Raw genomic sequence first — 25,677 nt, 5'->3', positions numbered from 1 at the left:
TTAGCAAATGAATAAAAACTAAGAAAAAATTTTGTTGTCATATAAATTGTTAGTCAAATACATAAACTTGGGCATTAGAGTTCTATACATTCACAGGAACAACTTTTTTATGTTTTTAATTGTTTTAGAGTTATCAGTTGTATTGTTAGAGTGGTGGATATGTAGACGGGATTTGAACACAGGTCTTGCGTACTACCCCTCAAGACTTTACTCCATCTGTATTTATTTAAGGAATACACTTGCCTTTTCCGGCCGTATTTATTTAAGAGATACACTTGCCATTTTTAGTAACTTATCAACCCCACCATCTAATTAAATACTATATCTACACCTCACCCCCCACCCCCACCCCCACTCCCTAAAATGACATGGTCCCTACTTGTTTTTCAACCCCACTTATTTTATTACTTTATTTCATTCCATTTTTTTTTCTTAATACCCGTGTCCGGCCAAGTGTATCTCTTAAATAAATACGGAGGGAATACCAACTAAGCTACCATGTTTGGGCTTTTCGAATGAAGAAAACGTTACCATGTTTGGGCTATTTTCTACTAAGGGGGTGTTTGGTATGAATGTTGGAAAGGGAGTGGAATGGAAACGAATAAGCAGGGGAACAGGTAATGTTAACTATTACTGTTATTGGTTGTTTGGTATATTCTAGGAAAGGAATCACTTATTTATGTTTCTCTCACTTGTAGACAAACAGCAGAAGTACAGGAAGCAAGCATCAACCTGCCAATTTTTAATCAGCCTGCCAAACATCAACAGCGGAATTTGACACTAACGAATAAAAACACCCAACTTAGAACAGAACACTAATCAAACTACTAATTTTTAATTATCAGTAATTTCATTTTTCCAATTGGAATCAGTAGTTTACATAAAAATGCATTTTCCCAAATAATCACCAATCAAAAGCCTGCCAATTTTTGGATTACCAATTTGTAATCAATAATTTCAATTTCCCAACAACTCATAAACAATTAAATTCTAAAAAAATTAACATATAAATTTAATTGATTACATGCTCAATTAAAATTCATTGTTCCAATTTCAAGAAAACAATGGTCGGAAAAGAGTGATTGAATGAGTGTGACATAGACAAAATAAAATTCGACGACGACGAGGAGAAGGAGTTAGCAAAAAGATGACGGAGGAAATTCGAACCAAAGAGATGACGAGAAATCGGACCAAAGATACAGAAGGAGGCTGCAATCATTGCCTAAGAAGACGAAGAAGAACACCACTGAAGAGACGTCAGATATTCAAACCAAAATAGTAAGAGATGGAGAGGGGAAGGAGAAGGGAAGGAGAGAAGAGAGAGAGGAGTTGAGCGGCTGTGTTGTTAAGAGAAAGGAATGGAAACTGTTACCTCTAGGGTTGGACCAGTAACAAAGGGGAGGAATAGGTTACCCCTAAATAACGGTAATCGTTACTCCATAACTCTGACCAAACATTCAGTAACGGTAATGGTTACTTGAATCCGTTTCCGGTCCAGAAAAAAGCCATACCAAACATCTCCTAAGTCCAAATTGAATAGGGTACCCATTACTCCATGAGGCTGGCATCACCCATTTTGCCCACTTACCCAAATACGACTAAACAAGCAAAAGTTTAAAAACAGTACAGAAGCCCATAACAGTAATGGGCTAAGTCGGTTCCGACCCGCCCGAACCCACATAAATTTCTCACCCTCTAAAAGATCTAAAACCCCAGTAACGTCTCTCTTTCTCACTCGTCACTCCGGCTGTCTGCAGCCACCAAAACCCTTTTCCCCAATTAATCAAACCGTATTCTAGGGTTTTACCTTCAAATTCGTCACCATGGTTCGTCTTTCTTTCCCTCTTCCATCAATTTGATGATGTTCACTGCTATGTTGAAGCTCCAATTTCATCCTCTTAATGGCGGAATATCAAATTTTCATCGATTTTTATGGGAATATGATTTGATTTATATTTTCTTGACAGCCTCAAGGAGATTACATTGAGCTTCACAGGAAGAGGAATGGATACCGTCTTGATTACTTTGAGCGTAAGCGCAAGAAGGCGGCGCGTGAAGTCCATGAACGCTCTAAAAAAGCCCAAAATGTTAGTATCATATTTCGTCTACGTTTTGTTTATTTTTGATTGATTTATTATTCCAATTGTTTTGATTTGGTAATCTTGTTTGCTATGGAAATTTGCAGACTTTGGGTATTAAGGGTAAGATGCTTGCTAAGAAGAGATATGCGGAGAAAGCTCAAATGAAGAAAACGTAAGTTTTACTTTCTGATTGCTCTAATTTTTAGTGTTTTGCTAGATGTTACCTTGTTGTGTTTTATAAGCTCGGGTCGTCTTCTGGTTATACAGAGATAGTAGATAATTTAGGATTGGTAGGGTAGTAGAGTTGGGATTTTTAGTGATTATATGAAGGGGTTGGAGACAGAATAGGTTATATGCCTTTCTGAAAGGAGCTTTTGTTATATTTAGTGGTTTCGAGGAAATCAACTGAGAGCTTGTTGGTAGGACGAGTGAGAGTGGATTGGGGATTTGAAGAAAAGCCAAACATTTTATTCATGGATTGTATGTGGTGGTTTTAGGCGTATGTTGGGGTAAGTTGGGTTATATCGTTCTTGGTCACTGTAATATTGGTGATGTCGTAGTTATTGTTTTGGGGTTGAGAATGTAGAAGAAATTGAAGAAACATGGGAAAAGGTTCTAATTTGCAATTGGTATTGTCGTATTGATATGGAGATTGAGATGGAATTATATCATCATTGTCGTTTGGTTATGTAAAAAATGATTAAGTAAGATCTGTAAGAATGGCACTAATGTAACTAGTGAGTATAATAAGCTCTTTGAGGTGCAGATTTTCTGATTTGTAATGATAAGATGGAAGGCATAGCCATTGCATACTTTTTATGGTAATAGCATTTAACCACTTGGACCTCCTCGATCAAGTGTAGGGCCTAAGGTTGGTGCTTTGAGTCGAAATTCTGCTGGCTTTACGTAGATATACAAGCTACAGATGTTTGTCTAGAAAGAATTGGTGATTTGGGGTTGTTTACCTGTAAGGCCTTGTAATGGCAATGTCATTTCAATTTCATAGGAGTGTTAAAAAATGGTAAAAAGGTTTTTTAATCTTAAACCCAGGAGGTTGTACGCTTCTTGCTTGTTTTGGTATGAAAGGATCAAATTTAGGGGAATAAACTGGGATTGTCTATTCTATGGAGGTTTGAGAGCTTTGCGGTGTAATTCTTTTTTATGAAAAATGTGAAAGTCAACAACTCCTTAAAGTATTCGTTTGTAGCATTGACTCAGATAATGGAAAACGGTACTGGGTATCTGTTTCTCAAATTTTGGAATGTCCATCCCCCTCTCCTAAACCATTTTTCCATGGTGAGGTATTTTGCAACTATTTTATCTGTGTGACTTTCTAACTTAAATGCAAATCCACAGACTTAAGATGCATGACGAAACACCAAGTAGGCGCAAGGTGGATGATGAGGTTCATGATGGAGCAGTTCCTGCATATTTGCTTGATCGTGACGTAACAGCAAGGGCTAAGGTTGGTGCTTTATGCTAGTTTCATTTTGAGACGGCACATTTTTGCTCAGCTAGTTGTTCATTACATTTTGTGACATCTTTTCGATTGATATGCTGACAATGTATATTTGTAAATCTTTGTATCTTACTGTGCAAAATTTTGTATGATTTAAGTACATAGATGTTCATAATTGAGCAGTCGCTGGCCATAACTATATGTATCATCTGGAAACTCTGCTGATATTTTTATCCCCATTCTTTGGTCACAAAACTGAATTTTGCTTTTATTGCTGGACTTGTTTTCACCACAACATGGGCTAGAAGACAATTTGTAAGACCTCTTCTTTTGTTTTGCACCCAGTTCATTTGAAAATTTGTAGAACTGTGAGATTCTCTTATATTGGGGAACAACCTTTGCTAGAAGCCATCATAAAATGTATTAATGAAATAGTGTTCTTGTGCTTCTGCTGTGAAGATCTTCATACTAGTTCTGTTTCCACGAGTCTTGAAGATCTATGAACAGAGTTTAAACTTTGGCCACTGTTGCTTGCTGAATTTTGTTTCATAGTATCTTCCTCAATTGTCTTATGCCCGGAATCTTCTGAGCGTTCCCTAGAATTCTGTTTGTAAGGCTTTAGCTATGTATTAGAGTTGGGAGCCAAACCCCTAGTCCATCCCTAGTTAAAGGACACCAAAATCAATATTCTTGACATTGATTTTGTATATTTGGAGTGCTGGGCGCTGGAATAGGGCTCAGTCAATCATTGCAACACATTAGTCTGGTTGTACCTTTTGTGTGGTCTTTGAGAATACAGCCTGTCCTCGTGATTGATGCTTTTAAAGATTACATCCCTTAATGAAGGTGTCAGCAGTTATTGGTTTAAGAAAGAGGTCTTAAAGATGTTCATAGATTATTATTTGGCTTATATTTTTCCTTTTTGATACCAACATATTGGAATTTCTTAGTTTAACTTTTAGTTGCTGAGCTTCATATTTTTTATTGAATAGATCCTGAGTAACACAATCAAGCAAAAGAGAAAAGATAGAGCTGGAAAATGGGAGGTCCCATTACCCAAGGTAAAGTTTTACTTCGTTTTGTTGTTTTTATCTAATTAGCATCCGTACTCTACTACTGAGACTTTTTTCTACTTGGAGGACCCTTGCAAATGCAGAAGTTTATGGTTTTCCTTGAAGGAATATATTGTATTTTTCAAAGGTTCTAACTCTAACTTCGATACAAAACTTCTGTTCTTCAGGTTAGACCAGTTGCTGAAGATGAAATGTTTAAAGTTATAAGAACGGGAAAAAGGAAGAGTAAGTATTTCATGAAATGCTTGTTTGTATTTATTGGATTTCATTTTGTCGTGAGTTTCTGGCTCTTCTTTATGTTGGAAGAACATGATGGTGGTATGGATGCAATTTTGTTTTGTCTAGTTTGGTTGGCTATTATTCTGTGTGAACCTGTCCCTCCTTTTATCTCTTGGACATCTTTGTAGATTTGCTTTGTGTATGAAGAAACTTTTAATGTTTCAGTAACAGCATGTTGCTATGTTAAATTCTAGCAGTTTTATTGGTAGCCAAGCGTAACAGTTTTTTTCTTTTGCAGCCAAGCAATGGAAAAGAATGATAACGAAAGCTACATTTGTTGGTGCCGGATTCACTAGAAAACCGCCAAAGTACGAACGTTTCATTCGTCCGTCAGGGTTACGTTTTACCAAGGCCAATGTCACTCATCCTGAACTTAAATGTTCTTTTAATCTCGAGATCATTGGAGTAAAGAAGAACCCCAACGGTCCAATGTATAGCTCCCTCGGTGTTATGACCAAAGGAACTATAATTGAGGTACACTTATTTTCTATAACTATTCTTCACACCCTACGTGTTTTATACTTTCATACTGCTAATACTTTACTAATTGTTTGCTTCGTAATTGCTCTAGGTCAACGTGAGTGAACTAGGTCTGGTCACACCAGCTGGGAAAGTAGTATGGGGTAAGTGATCAATTTGGATAGCAATAATTGTTGAAATCTATCTAAATTCATATTGACTTGTACCTTACTCGTGTTTTACGGTGGTTTCAGGGAAGTATGCTCAAGTGACAAATGACCCTGAGAATGATGGCTGTATAAATGCTGTTTTGCTAGTTTAATCAGGCTGTTTAGTGAATTCACTTGTAATTTTGACATTATATCACTACTACTATTAAGCGGGTGTTTACTTTTATTAAAGAAAGAGACCTTGACAAGCTAGTTTTTTTGTTCTTTTTTTGGTGCGAGCGTGCGACCTGTTCTCTAACTTTGAGTCGTAATTTGTATCATTGTACACAGATACATGTCAATCAAGTTGGTTAACTTAATGTTTAGATTCATTGTTTGTTTTTTCATGTTAAAATTGTTATTGGGAGGTTGTGTTTGTTATGCGTTTTTTCTTGCTAGGCTTAAATGCTTGAGGTGCATTAGCCGGTCTGTCCTCTGATCCCGGTCTACCAGTTTTAGACTTAGGCAACTCTTGACAAGATGATGAATTCCCTTGGAAAGAGTCTTGAAAAGATGATGAATTCCATGGAAAATCATTTTGCAAAGACAACGTTTTACACCAAACCAAACATAGCCTAATTCCCTTCCAAATTTCTCTCTGTTTTCCAAATTCCCATTCCCACATGCCAAACGCCCCCTATAAGTCGTATGATCACCGGGTTTGGTTAATTACGGTTACAATGGGTCATGTAATTTTAGGCACAATTGAATATCTTAAAATGGATGATTGGGTATACAAGGAATTACATTCTTTCAATTAGATTGTTAGAGTAGGATCTTTCCAATTGGGTCGGTTTCATTTTCTTTTCATCCTAAGTTCTACTTCGTATACAGCATGTCTCAGAAGAAAACATTACATGAGCTTGATGATATTGAAAGTACTACTTCGTATTACATAGCTAAATGACGAAGAATCTGCCCAGGGCGGACTCCATGAGTTGTTAGTTTAGCACAACCGTACTAAAAAACTTCGGTATTTAACTGCCGAGTACTTAAAATAAGCTCCAAGTATGACGGGACACACAACCAATAACGTCTCAAACCCTCTAAATCATTTTTAATCTTTCTTACTTGATTCTCGATTGAAGCATGCACTTTTCTAATGACCCTTGTGAACTGCCAAGCCATCTCTTCACGACAGAATGTTGACTCTCGGCCTTTCAAATCTTTGTGTTGCTGAAGTGTAGGACAGTAGGACACCGTTCGTCCAAGCTAGAACAAACTTCTCCTAATAAGCCCTGTTTTGTGCAAATAATCAATAACGGTCGACCATCTTGCATAACGATCTTCCATGATTGTATTCTGCCTCAGATGTGGCTCTATGCTTTTTTTCAAACACCTGTTCTTGAACGTTGCACCAATATCTGTTCTTGTTGCACAAATATGAAACATGAGCCTCCACGTCATTGTTGATATGCCAACTACATAGCAAATGTTTAGAATTAGGAAATACCTCGGCTACCGATTTCAAAAGACCACCCTCTTTATCTGTTACGATTGTCGAGGGAATGATCGCCTTCACGAGGAACGACTTCAATTTCTCTAACACCCAACGATAGCTTTGTGTTGTCTCATCTTTCATAAATGCGTAGGAAATCATAAAATTTTAATTTGTCTGTGTCATACCAACAATCTCCAAGATAGGAAACTCATATCTGTTAATGTTGTATGTCGAATCCAAGCCAATAACCAGTGGATATGTGTGTAACACGTACACCATTGTTGGGTGAGCTATGAATGTGCGATAATGACGGTCCTTCATTGAGATCCAATTTATGTAGTCATGCGTAGTCATGCTCTCTTGCTAGATGCAACAACTGCTTAGCGACATTTCTTCCTTCTGAACCTTTTCGTTGTATCTTATCTTTGAAGTTGTAAATGCCGTCTCATGTTGGAATGTTCATTTGGATATTTATTTTTAATGGCCCCTATGATGTTTTTTTTTTGGCTTAACTTGTGCATCGTTCATCTCACGAGTAATTTATTTCGCACCATGACTAAGACATCTAAGTCCACAGTGGCCCTCAGAGATATACCATCAATGAGTAATGTTATAACAGATGGGGGAATCAAGGAGGAAACAGAAGCCCACTAACATAACCCAAGTGTGGTTCCATCCCAAAACCAATTGGCAATAGGAGGAGTAGCCCATTTAAGTTATAAACTAGAAGCATTTTGCTTAATCTTCCGATGTGGGACACAATACTCACACTTACTTTCTAAAAAATCCCTCCCTTAAGTGTAAGTCACTCCCCCTTGAACAGAATGGGCTAAAGCACCCAGACTCTAGCCACTTAGGAGACACCAACCGACAGGCCATAACCGGAACAAGCCCACAGACAACGGTGTTAACAAATGGTGCAATAGCCCAACAGATCGAAAACCCATCTCTGATACCAATTTGTTATAACAGATGGGGGAATCAAGGAGGAAACAGAAGCCCACTAACATAACCCAAGTGTGGTTCCATCCCAAAACCAATTGGCAATAGGAGGAGTAGCCCACTTAGGTTATAAACTAGAAGCATTTTGCTTAATCTTCCGATATTTGTTATAACAGATGGGGGAATCAAGGAGGAAACAGAAGCCCACTAACATAACCCATGTGTGGTTCCATCCCAAAACCAATTGGCAATAGGAGGAGTAGCCCACTTAGGTTATAAACTAGAAGCATTTTGCTTAATCTTTCGATGTGGGACACAATACTCTTAACAGCTTGCCAATGCTCCTTTACAGGTTCACCCATAAACCTACTAACAACACTAACAGACTGTGCTAGATCAGGTCTAGTGCAGACCATTGCATACATCAAGCTTCCTACTGCACTAGCATATGGAACTCGAGACATGTACTCCTTCTCCTCAGCAGACTTAGGTGAAAAAGCAACAGACAGATGTGCATTTGCAGCACTAGGAGTATCTATGGGATTTGCTGTAGACATGCCAAATCTTGACAAAATCTTCTGAATGTATCCATTCTGTGATAAGAAGAGCTTCTTTTTGCTTCTATCCCGATAAATCTCCATCCCCAGAATTTTCCGAGCCGCACCCAAATCCTTCATCTCAAACTCAACACTAAGGAGATCCTTCAACTTCTGAACATCAGACTTGTTCTCTGCAGCTAACAACATATCATCTACATACAGGACCAGATAAATCAATGAACCATTTGCTGCCTTGCTATAGTAGATACAACAATCATACGGACTCCTGGTGTAGCCAATCTCTATCATATAGCTATCGAATTTCTTATACCACTGCCTCGGAGACTGCTTTAGTCCATACAAGGACTTCTTCAACTTGCAAACATAATCTTCCTTACCAGGAACCTGAAAACCATCTGGCTGAGTCATGTATATCTCCTCTTCCAACTCTCCATGCAGAAAAGCTGTCTTCACATCTAGTTGTTCAAGCTCCAGATCTTATTGTGCAACTATTGCTAGTAGCACCCCGATGGAAGTGTGTCTGACCACTAGCGAAAACATCTCATTGTAGTCTACTCCCTTTCTCTGAGTGAACCCTCTAGCTACTACTCGAGCTTTATACTTGATAACCTCAACTGATGTTTCTCCTTCCTTCTTCTTGTAGACCCATTTACAAGTGACGATCTTTCTGTCTCGAGGTCTCTTGGTTAATTCCCAAGTCTGATTCTTATGAAGTGACTCCATCTCATCTCCCATTGCAGCAAGCCATTGGGTAGACTCAGTACATGTAACTGCTTCTTTGTAGGTGGATGACTCATCAGGGTTAGGATCTACCTCTTCAGCAACCTGCAGTGCATAGGCCACCATATCTTCAAAATCATATCTCTTGGGAGGCATCCCATAATTAGCTCTCTTTGATCGATCAAGAGCCAAACTGTGCTGATTCGCTACTGGTAATGAAGAACCTGATGGTTCTGATTCTGACTGTGGTTGTTGTGGTTCACTCCCATCTAGAGTGACTTGCTGCTCCACCTGTTTCTCAACACTACTACTTTCTGACACAACAATAGACTTCACAGTAGGGTTAAACATAGAATTTTCATCAAAGGCTACATTTCTACTTAGTATAACCCTCTTTTCAGATGGAGACCAGATTCTATACCCTTTAACCCCATCCCCATAACCTACAAATACTCCCTTTTTAGCTCGTGGCTCTAATTTACCCTCATTTACATGATAATAAACAGTACAACCAAAAGCTCTTAAACTAGAGTAATCAGCAGGCTTACCAGACCACACCTCAATAGGGGTTTTGAGATGTATACCTGTGTGAGGTCCACGATTGATCAGATAACAAGCTGTACTAACCGCTTCTGCCCAAAATCTTCTAGTTAGTCCAACATTAGAAAGCATGCACCTAGCTCTCTTCAGAAGTGTCTGATTCATACGTTCTGCTACACCATTTTGCTGTGGTGTATCCCTGACTGTATGATGCCTAGCAATCCCTTCATTCTTGCACAACTCATCGAACTCAGACCAACAAAATTCCAGACCATTATCAGTTCGCAGCCTTTTGATCTTCTGATAGGTTGTCGTACACCCGTCAAAAATAAAATCCTAACGAAACCTCCTAACAATGTAGTAGGGTAAGCAGGGTCGAATCCACAGAGAGATGGCTATTTAAATCTAGATGTCAAGGTATGGCGAAACTAACAATGTCACGAAATTTAGGATTCAATGTTTAAACTAAAATAAAAAGAAAATTAAACTAAAAGATCTAGGGCAATGGTTCACCATGTTCATAGTTCAGAATCAATCAAAATATCATCAACAATTCAAATATTCAAATTATCTAGAGCATAAGTTACGGTCGAGTCTTAACACTCTCAATTCAACATATGCAGTACGATCGCTAACATAATCAGAATTGCTAGTTGTAGGTAAGCCTCTAAAATTCGGTCTTTCAATTCTAAATCCTATTAGCATGATTTAATCAAACAATTGATCAGATTGCAAAGATTAACAATATAAACCTAATCAACTAGAAATATCAATGAATAATAAAACCATCAACAATAATAATAAGGATTCATAATATAAACATGGATTCCCAAACCCTAGAAAGCGAACTACTCAATCATGAAACGAACAATGAAAATAAAATCTAAGAATGAAAACATAATTAAAAGCAATAAACAAAATAAAGAGAAAAATCAATAATACCTCAAAGAATTACATTGATGGAGTATGTAGAAAAACTAGCGTCATGAAAAAAAAAGAGAGAAAAAGAACGTGAATTAGAATTCTAGGAGAATTAAAACCTAAAGGATAAAATAAAGCATAAGGGAAATAAAGCAATCCCTTGAAGTATTTATATGCTTCCTAAATTCTTAATAAAATAGGAAAAAATAACAATTACATAAGCTAAGATTTAATTGGACGATCACGAAGATTAAAACACGCGCAGAAATCACTTGGGCGCAGAAACCAGCGGGCCCGCTGGTTTTCGCGCCCAAGGAGGAGAGTTGGGCCTGCGTTTTGGGCCGTGGGCGAATCGGATAGTCGAGCCATCTTGTTTATGTCATAACTCTTGATCTACAATGCCTATAGGGACGTGTGACCTGTCGTTGGAAAGCTCTTGAAGCCTACTTTCTAGGCCAATAAAAATCGTCTCAATCCGACATGTAGAACTTGAGATATCATCAAAAGAGTGAACGCTTGTCCGTTTTGATGCTTAGAAAAATAGCGTTTAGCTTCGTTGTTGACTCAAAATTATCCCTAGAGACATGTAATGATCCTCGAGTCAACATCCCATCCGTTCATCATCCAAATCAACTCATAACACTCCGAAAGCATCCAAATGACCGTAAAATCACCTGAAACATTAAGAGAACACAAACGGGGCGTAATAGAGTACGACAACGATAACTTATGCAAATGTGATCCTAAATGCAACTAAAATGATATAAATGCCTAATAATGCAACCTAAATGCGTCTAAAATACCCTATACAAATATGACTCATCATCTTCTTCCCTGTTTGATTTTCCACTAATGCCTTCCACTGTCTGAAATTCTTAAAAGCTTCACTTTTATGCTTCATAATGAACACCCAAGTCATCCTTGAGGAATCATCAATCATTGACACAAAATATCTGTGACCCCCTAAAGACTCCACCCGGGAAGGACCCCAACAATCAGAATGGATGTAATCAAGTGTGCCTTTTGTTCTGTGTATACCTTTAGGGAACTTGCTGCTATGTAGTTTCCCAAAAATACAATGTTCACAAAATTCAAGATCCGTGACCTTGTGACCACAAAGAAGATCCGCTTTTGACAGAATTTGCATCCCTCTTGCACTCATGTGACCAAGTCTCATATGCCATAACTTGTTCATGTTCTCCTTATCAATCTCCGAGGATGCAACAGCAACAGAACCTGATAACGTAGATCCTTGAAGAAAATACAAGGTACCACGTTTTACACCTTTCAGAACCACATTCGAACCCTTGCAGACATGTAAAACTCCACCTTCACCCTGAAAACTGAAACCCTTGTTGTCTAACATACTCAAAGATATCAGATTCTTTGTCACAAGCGGAACATGCCTAACATCATTCAATGTGCATAATTTACCATCATGTGTCCGAATTTTAATTGTGCCTACTCCAACCGCCTTACAAACAGAACTAATAGCCATAGAAATATTGCCACCGTCTACTTGCTCGTAGGTTGTAAACCACTCCCTGCGCGGACATATATGGTAAGACACTCCAGAATCAAGGATCCACACATCACTGTGATGCGTGTGCTCATCAGCAACTAAAGCAATATCCTCTTCTGAATTGGTATCAGCTACCGTAGCAATACCTGGCGATTTATCCTGTTGCCTCTTCTTCTTGGGACAATCAGATTTCCAGTGTCCCTTTTCGTTACAGTAATTACAGATATCATTAGGTTTAGGACCCTTAGAAACTGGTTTCTCGAATTTCTTCTTCCCCGAATTTCCATGCCCATAACTCCCACTGGCTACTAACCCAGCAGCCTGATATCTGTACCTGTACCAGTCGCCTTATGGCACAGCTCTCTAGTATGGAGGGACGATCTAACCTCCTCTAGAGAAATAGTATCTCTACCGAAAATAAACGATTGCACGAAATTTTCATACGATAATGGTAAAGAAACTAACATAATTAAAGCAGCATCCTCATCTTCAATTTTAACATCAATATTACGCAATTCTAATAAAATTGTGTTTAATTGATCTAAGTGATCTCGGAGAGGCATACCTTCCTGCATTCGCAGACTGAACAGACGTTGCTTCAGAAGCAACTTATTGGTTAAGGACTTTTTCATATACAGACTCTCGAGCTTAACCCACAGACCTTGTGCGGTTTCCTCCTCTGCGACCTCGGTGATGATATCGTCAGCAAGACTAACAGGCTAAAGTCGTATCACCTAGTAAAAAATAAACCTAATTCCACTAACAAGGTAGCAAGGGAAGTCAGGATCGTATCCACAGGGAAACAAGCGTTCTTTCTACTATTAAAACTAAGGTCTAAACTATTGGGAAACAAGAAAGTTGGTTGATTTGTATATTAAAACTAAGACAATAATAAAAGAGGAATAAATAAGATATTAAGAGGTCTAGGGCATAGGTTCACCAATGAACAACAATCCGGGATGATAAACAATATTAATAATCAATAGAACAATTAATTAGATTAGCATGCTCTCTCGAATCGATACTAATCATAGACTTAGAATTAACGGGCTCTCGCTACGTATTAATCCCAGTTCTACCTATTGACACAAGCCTAAACATCAAATTGCATCTCTCGAATCTTAACTTGATATTGCTAGACTAATACAATTAGACCTGCGCAAATCTAATCGCATAGTAAATGAAATCAATCAATAGGAATTAACCACAATACCAACAATCAACAACATTCAATCATCCCTTCATATTAATTCATGGATTCCCAAAACCCTAGAATATAAACTACTCACAAATATTTAATTTAAACAAAGCAAACATGATTAATGAAAACATAATTAAAATTGAATAAAGAAGGAAAGAAATAATAAATACCAAATTGAAGAACAAAGGATGAAATTTAAAGTTTGAAACTTGAAAGCAATAATAAAAGTAATTAACAAAAGTTTAGAGAAAGAATAAAAACTAAGCAATAAACTAAGGTACTAGAAAAAATAAGATCCCAAATAATATGTCTAAGGGCTATATTTATAGTCTTGCCCAAAAGTAGAAGAAAAAAACCGAAACAAAAGGTCTTGCGTGCACAAGTTGTACAATAAATTTATTGTGCACCAACATAACTTTAATCTAGTTTTCTCTAACTTTTACTCAGTTTTCTCTAACTTTTATACTATTACAAAAAAAGTTAATAGATAAACATTTTAAAGTGTTAAATGATTAATTTTATACATTATTAGTGATTTTGAATAAATATTTTTTATTAAAATGAAAATTTTTATTACTAAAAAGTAGATAACTTTTACAGTTTACCTATATAATGGTGACTTTTAAGCATTTTACGTCAACTTTAACTTCGGTGTACAATATTTATCGTACACCTCATATAAATAAGAATTTGTGAAACCGAAAAAAAAGCAAAAATCCGTGTCCATGGGTTGTCGTCGCCCGATCGGGCAATGGGCCGCCCGATCGGGCGATCTGCTCGTCAAACTGCACGATCCCGTATCTTAAAAATACCATATCTCCTTCGTTATAAGTCGAAATCAGGCGAGTGACCACTCGTTGGAAAGCTCTTGAAGTCTAGAATCCAACCCAATTTGAATCGCTGTATTTGGAGTTGTATAACTCGAGTTATGATCAAACGAGTGGACGACATTCACTTTTCTACTTCTTTCACTATTCGCTTTGCATGAAAATTGTTCCAACTCAATGTTTGCGCTCTCGAAAGTATATAATCTCTTGTATTGATTCAAATAAGTAGGAAATGCATAAAAATATGTTAATTCCTACAATGATGAACCTAAAACTACAAACACACTACAAGGAGCACATTAGTACTAAAAATCGCTCCGAAGAGCTCATTTGAGATCAAAAAGTACTAAGGGACGGGGGTAAAAACTCTATATAAAACGCATATATCAAACTCCCCCAAGCTAGATCCTTGCTTGTCCCTAAGCAAGGAAATCATCGATGAATACAAGATCAACTTCACCCCTAACATATTTCAAAACGAAAGACATAATTCAAGGCAAAATCTAACGAGCATGCATCAATGTCAACCAATCAAATCCACCAACCACAAATCCTCCCTAACAATCGTCACGCAAAGTGAACCACAAATGCACAATGAAATTTAAGACTAGTGCTCACACACTCATCACTCATTTATGTGGCGGATAAAAGATGTACCCGTTCGCTCTCCTCCCAACATATAAGTGTACAATGCCCTCCCAAAACTCACAACACTCGTGTGTCTAGAAAAACATACACTCAACCTAATAGTCGACTCGGAATATGTCATGTCATAACTTGCATTGATAAACAACTGCTTTCACATTAATATGACTCTATGCACAAAGGTCGGAAGGTATTCAAAGCTTGTAATGATACGCTTAGGTAAGGGTGCGGTAAATTTGGGTAAAATGTGAGCTTAAAGCCTTGGCTTTGGGGAGCATAAATCCTAGCAAAACCATGATCAACCACAAATGATGACCACAACTCTCCCACTCAACACATGATGAAACAACAAACAAACCACACTATACTTTCTTGCCTTTTTTTCACAATTAAAATCAATCACTCATAAAGATAAGAAATTACAATACTTGAGTGAAACAATGCTTTGAATTTTTCTGAGAGTAATGAATTTTTTTCTTTTATTTTTTTCAATTTCCTTTTATTTTTTTCCTTTGGAAACCTTCATATTTTCTATTCTTCTCATCTCTTTCACTCTTCATTATTTTTTTTTCTCTTTTTCAAACAACAAACAAGATAAGAAGAATTCCCTTATTTCCTTTTCAACACTCACTTTGTGCTCAAAATGTAGCACACTACAACTCCCTCACCTCACTTACTATTAGCTCCCCCAAGCTAGGCTTGGGACTAGTAACCAATGGGGCTTTCATGGGCTTGTAATATGGCTAGTCACCGAATAAAGGGGCACAAGCAACAACATGGGTAGAAAAGGAGGGAACAAATGTATCTAGATTCATCTGAAGGCTACCTAAACAGAAAAATGCCTTCGTCCTCCACAATGTGCATGTATATGAGTCATAAAACACTAATAACAGTTGCAAACCAATACTCAAAATCAATGACACACCAGGAAGCTATCACACATCCTAACCAAGTCAACTAGCCAAGCACCAAGTCCACAAATAGTTAGTCAGAGTTGACTCATGTTAAGGCATCAAAGCAATCGAATATCAAATCATGGCTAACACATCCACATTGCTCGTCATCAAATACCAAGAATCAAAACAATTTTCAATCAAAGGGGCACAGGGAAGCATGATATTGTATTCATCGGAACGTATTTTTGTATTTTTTTTTTCAAAAGCGATAAACTAATCTAGAAAGCAATAACACATACCTCCCCAAAGCCAAACTCAGCAATGTCCCCAGTGCTTAAAGGAGTGGAGATCGAGGGTCTCAATAATCGTTGAACCCCTCCGGATCCAAGTCTTCTATACCTTCCGCTCGACCTTGGTTAGTAAATAACCAACCAACGAGCGCAGAAGCTTGTCATGCGCACTCGCACACCTTTCGTGCAACCGGACATGCACGATAACCAACAACAAAAATTGCATAAAGTCCGAACGAACTCTATGCCAGTAAGGAGTAGGATGCCTAAAGGAAGAAGAACAAAAGGAAAAAAACAATAATAAAAGAAGAATAGGAAAAAGAAGGAAAAGAGAAAGTAGGCATACTCTCCTTATGGAAGCTATTTTTGTGGACTATTGATTCTTCAACCTCAACGATCAATGAAATATCACTCTCTGTGTTTGGGCATTCATGGTGGACAAGCTCTTCACCATATAGAGCTCTTTGCAAAGCATCCACCTCTTCTTTGTAATTACTGCAAGTACCTGCAAAAGATTCACAAAGAGGAACCGGAAAAGAATAATAATCCATTTTTTTTTCAAAGAGAAACTAAAGAAAAGAAAATATGTACATGCTCCCAAAAAACACGAAGTTCTTCGAGACTCAGGAAAATAATCTAGACCACGAAATTAATAGCAGAAAATAAAACCATTTCCCCGGCAACGGCGCCAAATTTTGACAGGCTAAAGTCGTATCACCTAGTCAAAAATAAACCTAATTCCACTAACAAGGTAGCAAGGGAAGTCAGGATCGTATCCACAGGGAAACAAGCGTTCTTTCTACTATTAAAACTAAGGTCTAAACTATTGGGAAACAAGAAAGTTGGTTGATTTGTATATTAAAACTAAGACAATAATAAAAGAGGAATAAATAAGATATTAAGAGGTCTAGGGCATAGGTTCACCAATGAACAACAATCCGGGATGATAAACAATATTAATAATCAATAGAACAATTAATTAGATTAGAATGCTCTCTCGAATCGATACTAATCATAGACTTAGAATTAACGGGCTCTCGCTACGTATTAATCCCAGTTCTACCTATTGACACAAGCCTAAACATCAAATTGCATCTCTCGAATCTTAACTTGATATTGCTAGACTAATACAATTAGACCTGCGCAAATCTAATCGCATAGTAAATGAAATCAATCAATAGGAATTAACCACAATACCAACAATCAACAACATTCAATCATCCCTTCATATTAATTCATGGATTCCCAAAACCCTAGAATATAAACTACTCACAAATATTTAATTTAAACAAAGCAAACATGATTAATGAAAACATAATTAAAATTGAATAAAGAAGGAAAGAAATAAAAAATACCAAATTGAAGAACAAAGGATGAAATTTAAAGTTTGAAACTTGAAAGCAATAATAAAAGTAATTAACAAAAGTTTAGAGAAAGAATAAAAACTAAGCAATAAACTAAGGTACTAGAAAAAATAAGATCCCAAATAATATGTCTAAGGGCTATATTTATAGTCTTGCCCAAAAGTAGAAGAAAAAAACCGAAAACAAAGCAAAAATCCGCGCCCATGGGTTGTCGTCGCCCGATCGGGCAATGGGCCGCCCGATAGGGCGATCTGCTCGTCAAACTGCACGATCCCGTATCTTAAAAACAACATATCTCCTTCGTTATAAGTCGGAATCAGGCGAGTGATCACTCATTGGAAAGCTCTTGAAGTCTAGAATCCAACTCAATTTGAATCACTGCATTTGGAGTTGTATAACTCGAGTTATGATCAAAAGAGTGGACGACATTCAGTTTTCTACTTCTTTCACTATTCGCTTTGCATGAAAATTGTTCCAACTCAATGTTTGCGCTCTCGAAAGTATATAATCTCTTGTATTAATTCAAATAAGTAGGAAATGCATAAAAATATGTTAATTCCTACAATGATGAACCTGAAACTACAAACACACTACAAGGAGCACACTAGTACTAAAAATCGCTCCGAAGAGCTCATTTGAGATCAAAAAGTACTAAGGGACGGGGGTAAAAACTCTATATAAAACGCATATATCAAAGACACGACAAAATCGTCGAGTGTGCCTTCTCCTCCAGAACGGCCATCTCATCGGTGATTGGATCCGCCGAATTCCTAACAAGCGACGCCCACAGTCCTTGTTGTTTCAACAAGGCTCGCATCTTGATTCGCCATAAACTGAAACTATTACTCCTGGTAAATTTCTCGACCTTCACGTTAATACCAGAAATCTTTCTTGACGAAATTTCAAAACCCTAGAACAGATCCGGCTGTGATACCAGTTTGTTATAATAGATGGGGGAATAAAGGAGGAAACAAAAGCCCACTAACATAACCCAAGTGTGATTCCATCCCAAAATCAATTGGCAATAGGAGGAGTAGCCCACTTAGGTTATAAACTAGAAGCATTTTACTTAATCTTCCGATGTGGGACACAATACTCACACTTACTTTCTAACAAATCCCTCCCTTAAGTGTAAGTCACTCCCCCTTGAACAGAATGGGCTAAAGCACCCAGACTCTAGCCACTTGATAAAACAGGGCACCCCGGTTTCCAGAAACCGGCTGGTTTTCGGCCAATCAGGCGTTCCAAAAGTATCAGGTAGCGAAAACCGGGGCCACAGGTTTTGAGCTCAGTTTGACGCAATTGCCTTGAGTTTGAACTTGAGGCCTAGGCCCAACTCCTTTGGGCCAAGTTTGACGCTCGTGGCCCCTTTGAAGCTAGCTAGATCATCCCGCAATGCTCCGGGATCCGTGTAGTCATCCAAGAGTGATAAGAAACAGGCCTCCAAAGATCAATTATCATCAAAAACAGCACTGCAACTAACAGACACTACACAACACACATTAGCACTAAAATAGGCTCCGAAGAGCTCAAATGAGATGAAAAGTGCATACGGGACGGGGGTAAAAACTATATAAAATATGAGTGTATCAAACTCCCCCAAGCTAAAACCTTTGCTTGTCTCTAAGCAAAAAGCATCAATGAGACATAAACGATTAACTCACCCCATGGTCTATGCAAAAAGGTTGGTGATAAAATAAGAGTCAAATCAAGGCAAGCAATTATCATGACCGAAATCTCTAATCCCCACAGTCACACATCAAACCGATACAAAGCTCAAGCAAGGCTCACAAGACATACGTATAAAATCAAGATCGGGCCTCACCAAGTGAATCACTCCTCTCGTTATGTGGCGGGCTAAGCGAACCAATTGTGGCCCGTTCACTCACCTTCCCATTATGAGCATGCATACTACCGAATGAGTAGTAGCCCCTCCCAACTCACAACACTAGTGTGTTTGAAGGTTCTCCTAAACACTCAACCTACACCGGAGTCGACTCGAAATGCGCATATGCTCTTTGGCCCTTGATAAACGACTAATTTCAACCTATTGTTATACACACATTGCACGATGATCAAAAAGGTCTTTATATAGGCTTGTAACGTTGGCCGGGTATAAACAAGGGGTAAGGAATATTCTGGATATGTGAGTAATAAAGTCTAACTTGGGGAGCAAAAACAGCCAATGATACCAAAGAAATCATCTCCGAAAACTAACTCATCAATAACCAAAACATAACCATAAGGGAGGAAGTAACCAATATATTTCATAGTATGAACCAACTTCTACCCTTTTCCTTGCTTTTCTAATACTACAAAATAAATGATATATTTTTGTTCTTTTTTTTTCCTTTTTTTTGTTCTTTTTTTTTTCTTTTTCTCTATTTTTTTTTTGTATATAACGACGAAAATAAACAACTAGATATGTACAAACTATAATACCCGTAACCACAAACTTTTAGGTGCCAACTAATGAATACACCTCTTCCATTGCTAACTTCCCGAGTACATGGAAACACAACCTTGAGTAACATAGGACTTTAAAGCCAACCATCTCAACAAAATAAGCCAATACTAATAAATGATAGCTCCCCCAAGCTAGACTCGGGATAAGTAACCAACGGGGCTAATAAGGGCTATTTTGTGGAGTTAAATGAAGAAAACGGTCAAGGCTAAACATGGGAAAGAAAAAGCAGGAACAGATGTATCTAAGATCGGCTGAAAGCTTCCTAAAGAATGGCCTTTCATCATGCGCAAAGTGCAAGTGTGTTAAGCATACTAATAGTCGAAAACCAAAAACTCAGATCAATGCAACACCAGGAATTAAGCACTCTGAAAAATCAAGGCTCAAGACCTCACAGCTAACCACAATCCAGCATTATACATATGAAAAGTGGGACAAATTTGACCTTTGACAAGAGTCAATACAACTTTAGTTCATACATCAAACAGTCAATCCAATATGCTCACCTGTCTTATCAGCTTGAATCATCAAAATACAATTTCGAACCAAAGGGGCACATGGAATTAATTGTCTAAATCTCATTGATCAACACGTATTTTTGAATTTTTAATTTTTTGTTAAAGCAAAAATTATCAAAGCATAAACTATCCTAAAGAAGCAAGCAAACACACACACACAAAAATAATAGAAAAGAGGAATGGAAAAACATACCAATATGTACAAGAAGCAAATACCCCCCAAGCTAAATCGGACAATGTCCTCATTGGCTCAAAAGGGTAAGGAATCATCACCAATATCATCATCATCACCATTATCATCGCCTCCCACCTGTCCACCACTCGGACCCGCACCAGAACTCCCTTGCCCACCATCATGGGCAAATCGACTCGCCAGTTGGCTTTCAAAATGATCAAACCGGCTCTCGAAGTGACTCTCAAGCCGGTCAAATCGGCCCCATAATTGACTCTTTGAGTAGCTTAAACCGGCGTTGTTGATCGTAGGACTCGAACACCACATCCGGGTAAGTTGTGTCTTGCTCAAGCTGCACTTCGGGAGGTAGTGAAGGTGCCCTACTCGTACTTTCCTCTGCCCTTGACCTCTTAGTTGGTGCCATTGATGGATTTTCAAGCTTTTTGGGTGAAATCCCTCTTTCAAGAATCTGAATGAAAAACAAGGAATTGATACTAAGAGATGAAAGAGGGAAGGATGAGGATGATTTTGATGTAAGAAACTTGTAATTTGGTGGAGTAATGAAGGTGGTATGAGGATTTGAAGAGTTAGGGTTTTGAGGTTTAATGGAGTTTTGGGGAAAAAATTGAGGAAGAAGATGAATTGAGAGAGTGAGACCCGTGGGAAATCGCTGCTGCTGCTATTCTGTCTCCCTGACAAGCGCGAAACCGGCCGGTTTCCACGAACTTGGCCCCCAGGTTTTCGCGATTTCTCTGATTTGGGTACCCATGATTCCGAAAACCGGGCGCCCAGGTTCTCACAAACCTGCCGGTTTTCGGATGTTGCAATTTCTTCTGTTCCTTGCGAAACCGGCAGGTTTCTGGGAACCTGCCACCTCGGTTTTCCCTCTTTTTCCTTCTTTTCCTTCAATAATCCCCTTGGGCGCTGAATTCCTGCTGTGCTTACGGAACCGGCAGGTTTTTATGAAACCGGCCGGTTTTCGCTAAAAATTTTCCCTTACGACCAAGCACTTCAAAAAATTTCTAAGGCATGAATATGATGCTAAGTTCGTAACCGGCAGGTTTCCTCGAACCGGCCGGTTTTCCTCGCCTTCTAAAACGCCCATCATCCTTCAAATTTCTCATACTTGGTATAAAAATCTGCACATTACTCAAACGACCAAGTGGTAAAATTCCACTCTCTCTCACCTCTCTAAAGCTATAGAATCTAAACTAAAAACACACAAAAAAATAAAATCAAAAAGTATACTATGGAAAGAAATAAATGGATAATGAAATACTCATCCCCTATTAGATTGATGCAATGTCCCCATTACACAATCCTCGTTTATGCGCAGACAATCGACATGAAAGGGATGAGAGCCACGACAACTCATCGAATGGGGGCACCAAAGATGGTGCCATCTGGTGTCACATCGATTGCCTTGGATGAGCTATGTGGTGCGGGGAGTGACAGACCACGACCCCGATCATGAATACGGTGCCCACCGTTTACAGAACTTTCGGCCTTTTGGGTCGCAGCATCATCAACCCGTGCCTTCTTTCGAACCCATGTTAAGGGGTTCACACTCCGGTCACCTCCAACTGCAAAACAATTTGAAACATGCGCTTTCTCCGAGGAGTTATTAGAGTTAGTATGAGTCAATTCAGTATTAAAATAATCATCAGAAACATTGACTCCAAAACATGACTCTTCTACCATCGGGCTTCTAGCAACTTGGGTTAAATTGAAAGTGACTTTGTCATCCCCCACATTTAAAGTCAGTTTGCCATTCTTGACATCTATAATTGCCCCCGCAGTGTGTGGGAAGGGTCGACCTAAAATAATAGGAATTTGCCTATCCTCCTCCATGTATAAAACAACAAAATCAACAGGAATAAAAAATTTACCTACTCTAACAGGCACATCTTCTAAAACACCTAGGGGGTATTTTACAGATCTATCAGCCATTTGCAGAGTTATGTTGGTAACTTTTAAATCACCCATGTTCAACTTAGTACATACAGACAGGGGCATGTAACACTGGCACCTAAATCACATAAGGCTTTGTCAATAAAAAGGTTGCCAATATTACACGGGATAGAGAAACTCCCGGGGTCCTTCAACTTGGGTGGAGACTTATTTTGTAGTAAGGCACTGCACTCTTAAGTAAATGCAACAGTCTCCACCTCACTAAATGCTCTCTTCCTAGTCAAGATGTCTTTCATGTATTTAGCATATGCAGGTACTTGAGTAATTAAGTCAGTGAAAGGGACCGTTACCTGCAGATTCTTTACCACTTCTAAGAACTTACCAAACTGCTTGTCTAGCTTGTTCTTTAGCTGACGATGAGGGAAGGGAAGTTTGATAGGTGGAACTTGTATCTCAACTTTCTTCTCAACCCTTGTGTCAGCTTCCTTATCCTTGACCACCTTCTCACTTTCTCTTGGCACAACACCACTAACAGATACTTCAACTCCTTCCTCTATAGTCATAGGTGGCCCATCATACTCATATCCACTCCGCAAAGTGACAGCATTTACAGACTCTCTGGTCACAGGCTGTGAAGGGAGTTGACCTTTGGGTCTCTCTGCAAGAGCAGTAGCCATTTGCGCCAACTGTTTATCCATGATCTTGTTATGATTAGTGAGGGCATCGATTTTGGCATCCTTTTCGCTCAGAGACTTCTGCAATTCTAACATCATATTCCGCATCTCAACAAGCATGGGATCAGGTTGTGTGGGTTGAGGTTGTGGAGGAAACCAGGTGGTCCACTAGGCTGTGGGTTGTAGTTATTCCGCGGTTGGTAAGGTTGTTGTGGTGGTGGAGGGTGTTGAATCTGGTGGGGGTTCTGAACATTGGTACTCCTATATCATAATAGGGGGTTGTTTTTATACCCCTCATTGTATGAGTTGGAGTACGGATTGTTCTGCTTGTAGGCTTGGAATACATTGCATTGTTCAATAGAGCTCCTACATTCCGGTGCATAATGACCTTGCATCCACAACTATTACAGACATTAGCCAACTGAGCACTCATTGCGGCGACACTAGCTTGTTGGGTGGCTTGGGAAGATGCGTTTTGCATATTATCCAGCTTGTGATGTAGGGCAGTTAGCTGAGCAGTAAGTTGTTCAATAGAGTTCATCTCATGCTTAACACCACGATCGGCAAAACCTCTAGGATTCCCATATTGGGCACCATGGATGGCCATCTCCTCAATCACCTCTAAAGCTCTAGGCACCTCCAGTTGCATAAATCTCCCACTGGCAGCTGAATCCAAAAGACACCTAGACTCATTACCCAGACCATTATAGAACTGCTGAACCAGGAACCAATCCTCCAAACCATGGTGTGGGCAATCTCTTTGCAAGTCCTTGAATCTTTCCCAAACCTCGATCAAACTCTCATCTGCTTGTTGAGAGATACCTAATATCTGTCCCCTTAGACGGGCTGTCTTCTCAGGTGGGAAATATTTAACATAGAACGCAAGGGCCAAGGAATTTCAATCGGTGATTTTCATAGCTACGCGGTTGAGACTGTTAATCCATAGCTTTGCCTTCCCACTCAATGAAAATGGAAAGAGTATCTCCATGGTCTGCTCCGGTGTTAAATTCTTCTGCTTAATGGTGGCACAATACTGAATGAAAGACTGAATATGGAGATTGTGATCTTCACCTTTTTCCCCACTGAATTGGTGTCTCTCGATCATGTTTATCAGCTGGGGTTCGATCTTGAAATTCTCGACCGCGATGGAAGGCATGATTGCTTTGGGAAGCATAGACAGACTTGGTTTAGAGTAGTCTGTAAGCCTTGGCACAAGTGGGGGTGGCGGTGGTGGTACTTGGTCACCCATCTCTGAATCTGTATGGAATAGATTGTTAATCAGATAGTCGGATTCAGAGTCAGAATAGTCTCTCAACTGTTTAACGAATCTACGCCGTCTACGAAAGGTCCGTTCAGGTTCAGGATCGAACGAAGTCAGATCGCTAGTATGGACAGTCCTGGGCATAAACAAGCAAAAACCAGAAAATAGTCGTGAGATCCGGTCTCAAGGAACGGGAGTCCCTTGAGAAGTAACAAACAATAATCTAGAAAAACAATTAATAACAGAAAATAAAAATGTTTCCCCGGCAACGGCGCCAAAATTTGACAGGCTAAATCGCACTCCTATCAAAGATAAACCTAACGTTCACCAACTAAAAATATAGTAAGGGAAGCAGGGATCGTATTAGGGATGTCAATTGGGCGGGGCGGATGCGGATGTAGGTCCCTCCATCCCCATCCCCACCTAAAATTTTCATCCCCATCCCCGCCCCATCACCCATGGCGGGTACAAAATTCATCCCCATCCCCGCCCCAACGGGTGTAAGCTAAAATCCATCCCCGCCCCGCCACCCAACTGGGTATCCATCCCCGTCTTATCCCCGCTTCATACCCGCGCTAATACCCGCCTAATTTTTCTTATTTAGCAAACATTTGCCATATATACGGAGTAATTAAAGTTAACTATAGAAAAAAATACCTTATGACTAAAGTAACCTATATAATCGGAAAAAATACTCGTCATAACAAAAAAAATCCAAACAAAAAACATAAAAATCTCACCTAAATTTATATTATCACCTAAAGATGCGAATAAATCCAAACTCACCCCATCACCCATGGCGGGTATAAAGCGGGGCGAGTGGGGATGGGGCGGGGCGAGTGGGGATGGGGCGGAGCGGGCGGGGATGGGGCGGGTTCAACACAAAATCCACACCCGCCCCATCACCCATTGCGGGTACAAATTTTATACCCATCCCCGCCCCATCACCCGCCAAATCTACCTCCATCCCCGCCTACTTGGGGCGGATGCGGGGCGGGTCTCCCGCGAAACCCGCCCCACTGACATCCCTAGATCGTATCCACAGGGAAACAAGCGTTCTTTCTACTATTAATTAACTAATCTAGACTACTGGTAACAAAGAGTTGGATTGGTTTGTATATTAATCTAAAGCAAATAATCAAATCGGAAAATAACAATATTAAAGGAATCTAGGGCAACGGTTCACCATAAATGCAGACCGGGATTGGACAACGATCAATAACAATCAATTAACAATCATAATTAGGA

General features: G+C 39.1%; 1 protein-coding gene and 1 non-coding gene across 2 annotated transcripts; both read left to right on the top strand.

Annotated features, from left to right (window-relative positions):
• The first annotated feature begins 1,668 nt into the window (after positions 1–1,668).
• On the top strand, positions 1,669–5,886 carry LOC110794767 (uncharacterized). The gene is made up of 9 exons (XM_021999722.2): positions 1,669–1,826; positions 1,968–2,087; positions 2,186–2,253; positions 3,438–3,546; positions 4,533–4,601; positions 4,781–4,838; positions 5,131–5,366; positions 5,464–5,515; positions 5,606–5,886. Exons 1-9 carry the CDS (start codon positions 1,824–1,826, stop codon positions 5,671–5,673), a joined length of 783 nt encoding a protein of 260 aa, XP_021855414.1. The 5' UTR covers positions 1,669–1,823; the 3' UTR covers positions 5,674–5,886.
• Positions 5,887–23,905: 18,019 nt separating this feature from the next.
• Positions 23,906–24,012, top strand: LOC130464594 (small nucleolar RNA R71). The gene has a single exon (XR_008924976.1). It is a non-coding gene; the product is annotated as a small nucleolar RNA R71 (small nucleolar RNA).
• Positions 24,013–25,677: the final 1,665 nt, after the last annotated feature.

This window comes from Spinacia oleracea, chromosome 6 (assembly GCF_020520425.1).
Source record: "Spinacia oleracea cultivar Varoflay chromosome 6, BTI_SOV_V1, whole genome shotgun sequence".
NCBI lineage: Eukaryota > Viridiplantae > Streptophyta > Magnoliopsida > Caryophyllales > Amaranthaceae > Spinacia > Spinacia oleracea.
Note: the sequence above shows the minus strand (reverse complement) of the source record. Positions and strands in the feature narration are given on the sequence as shown.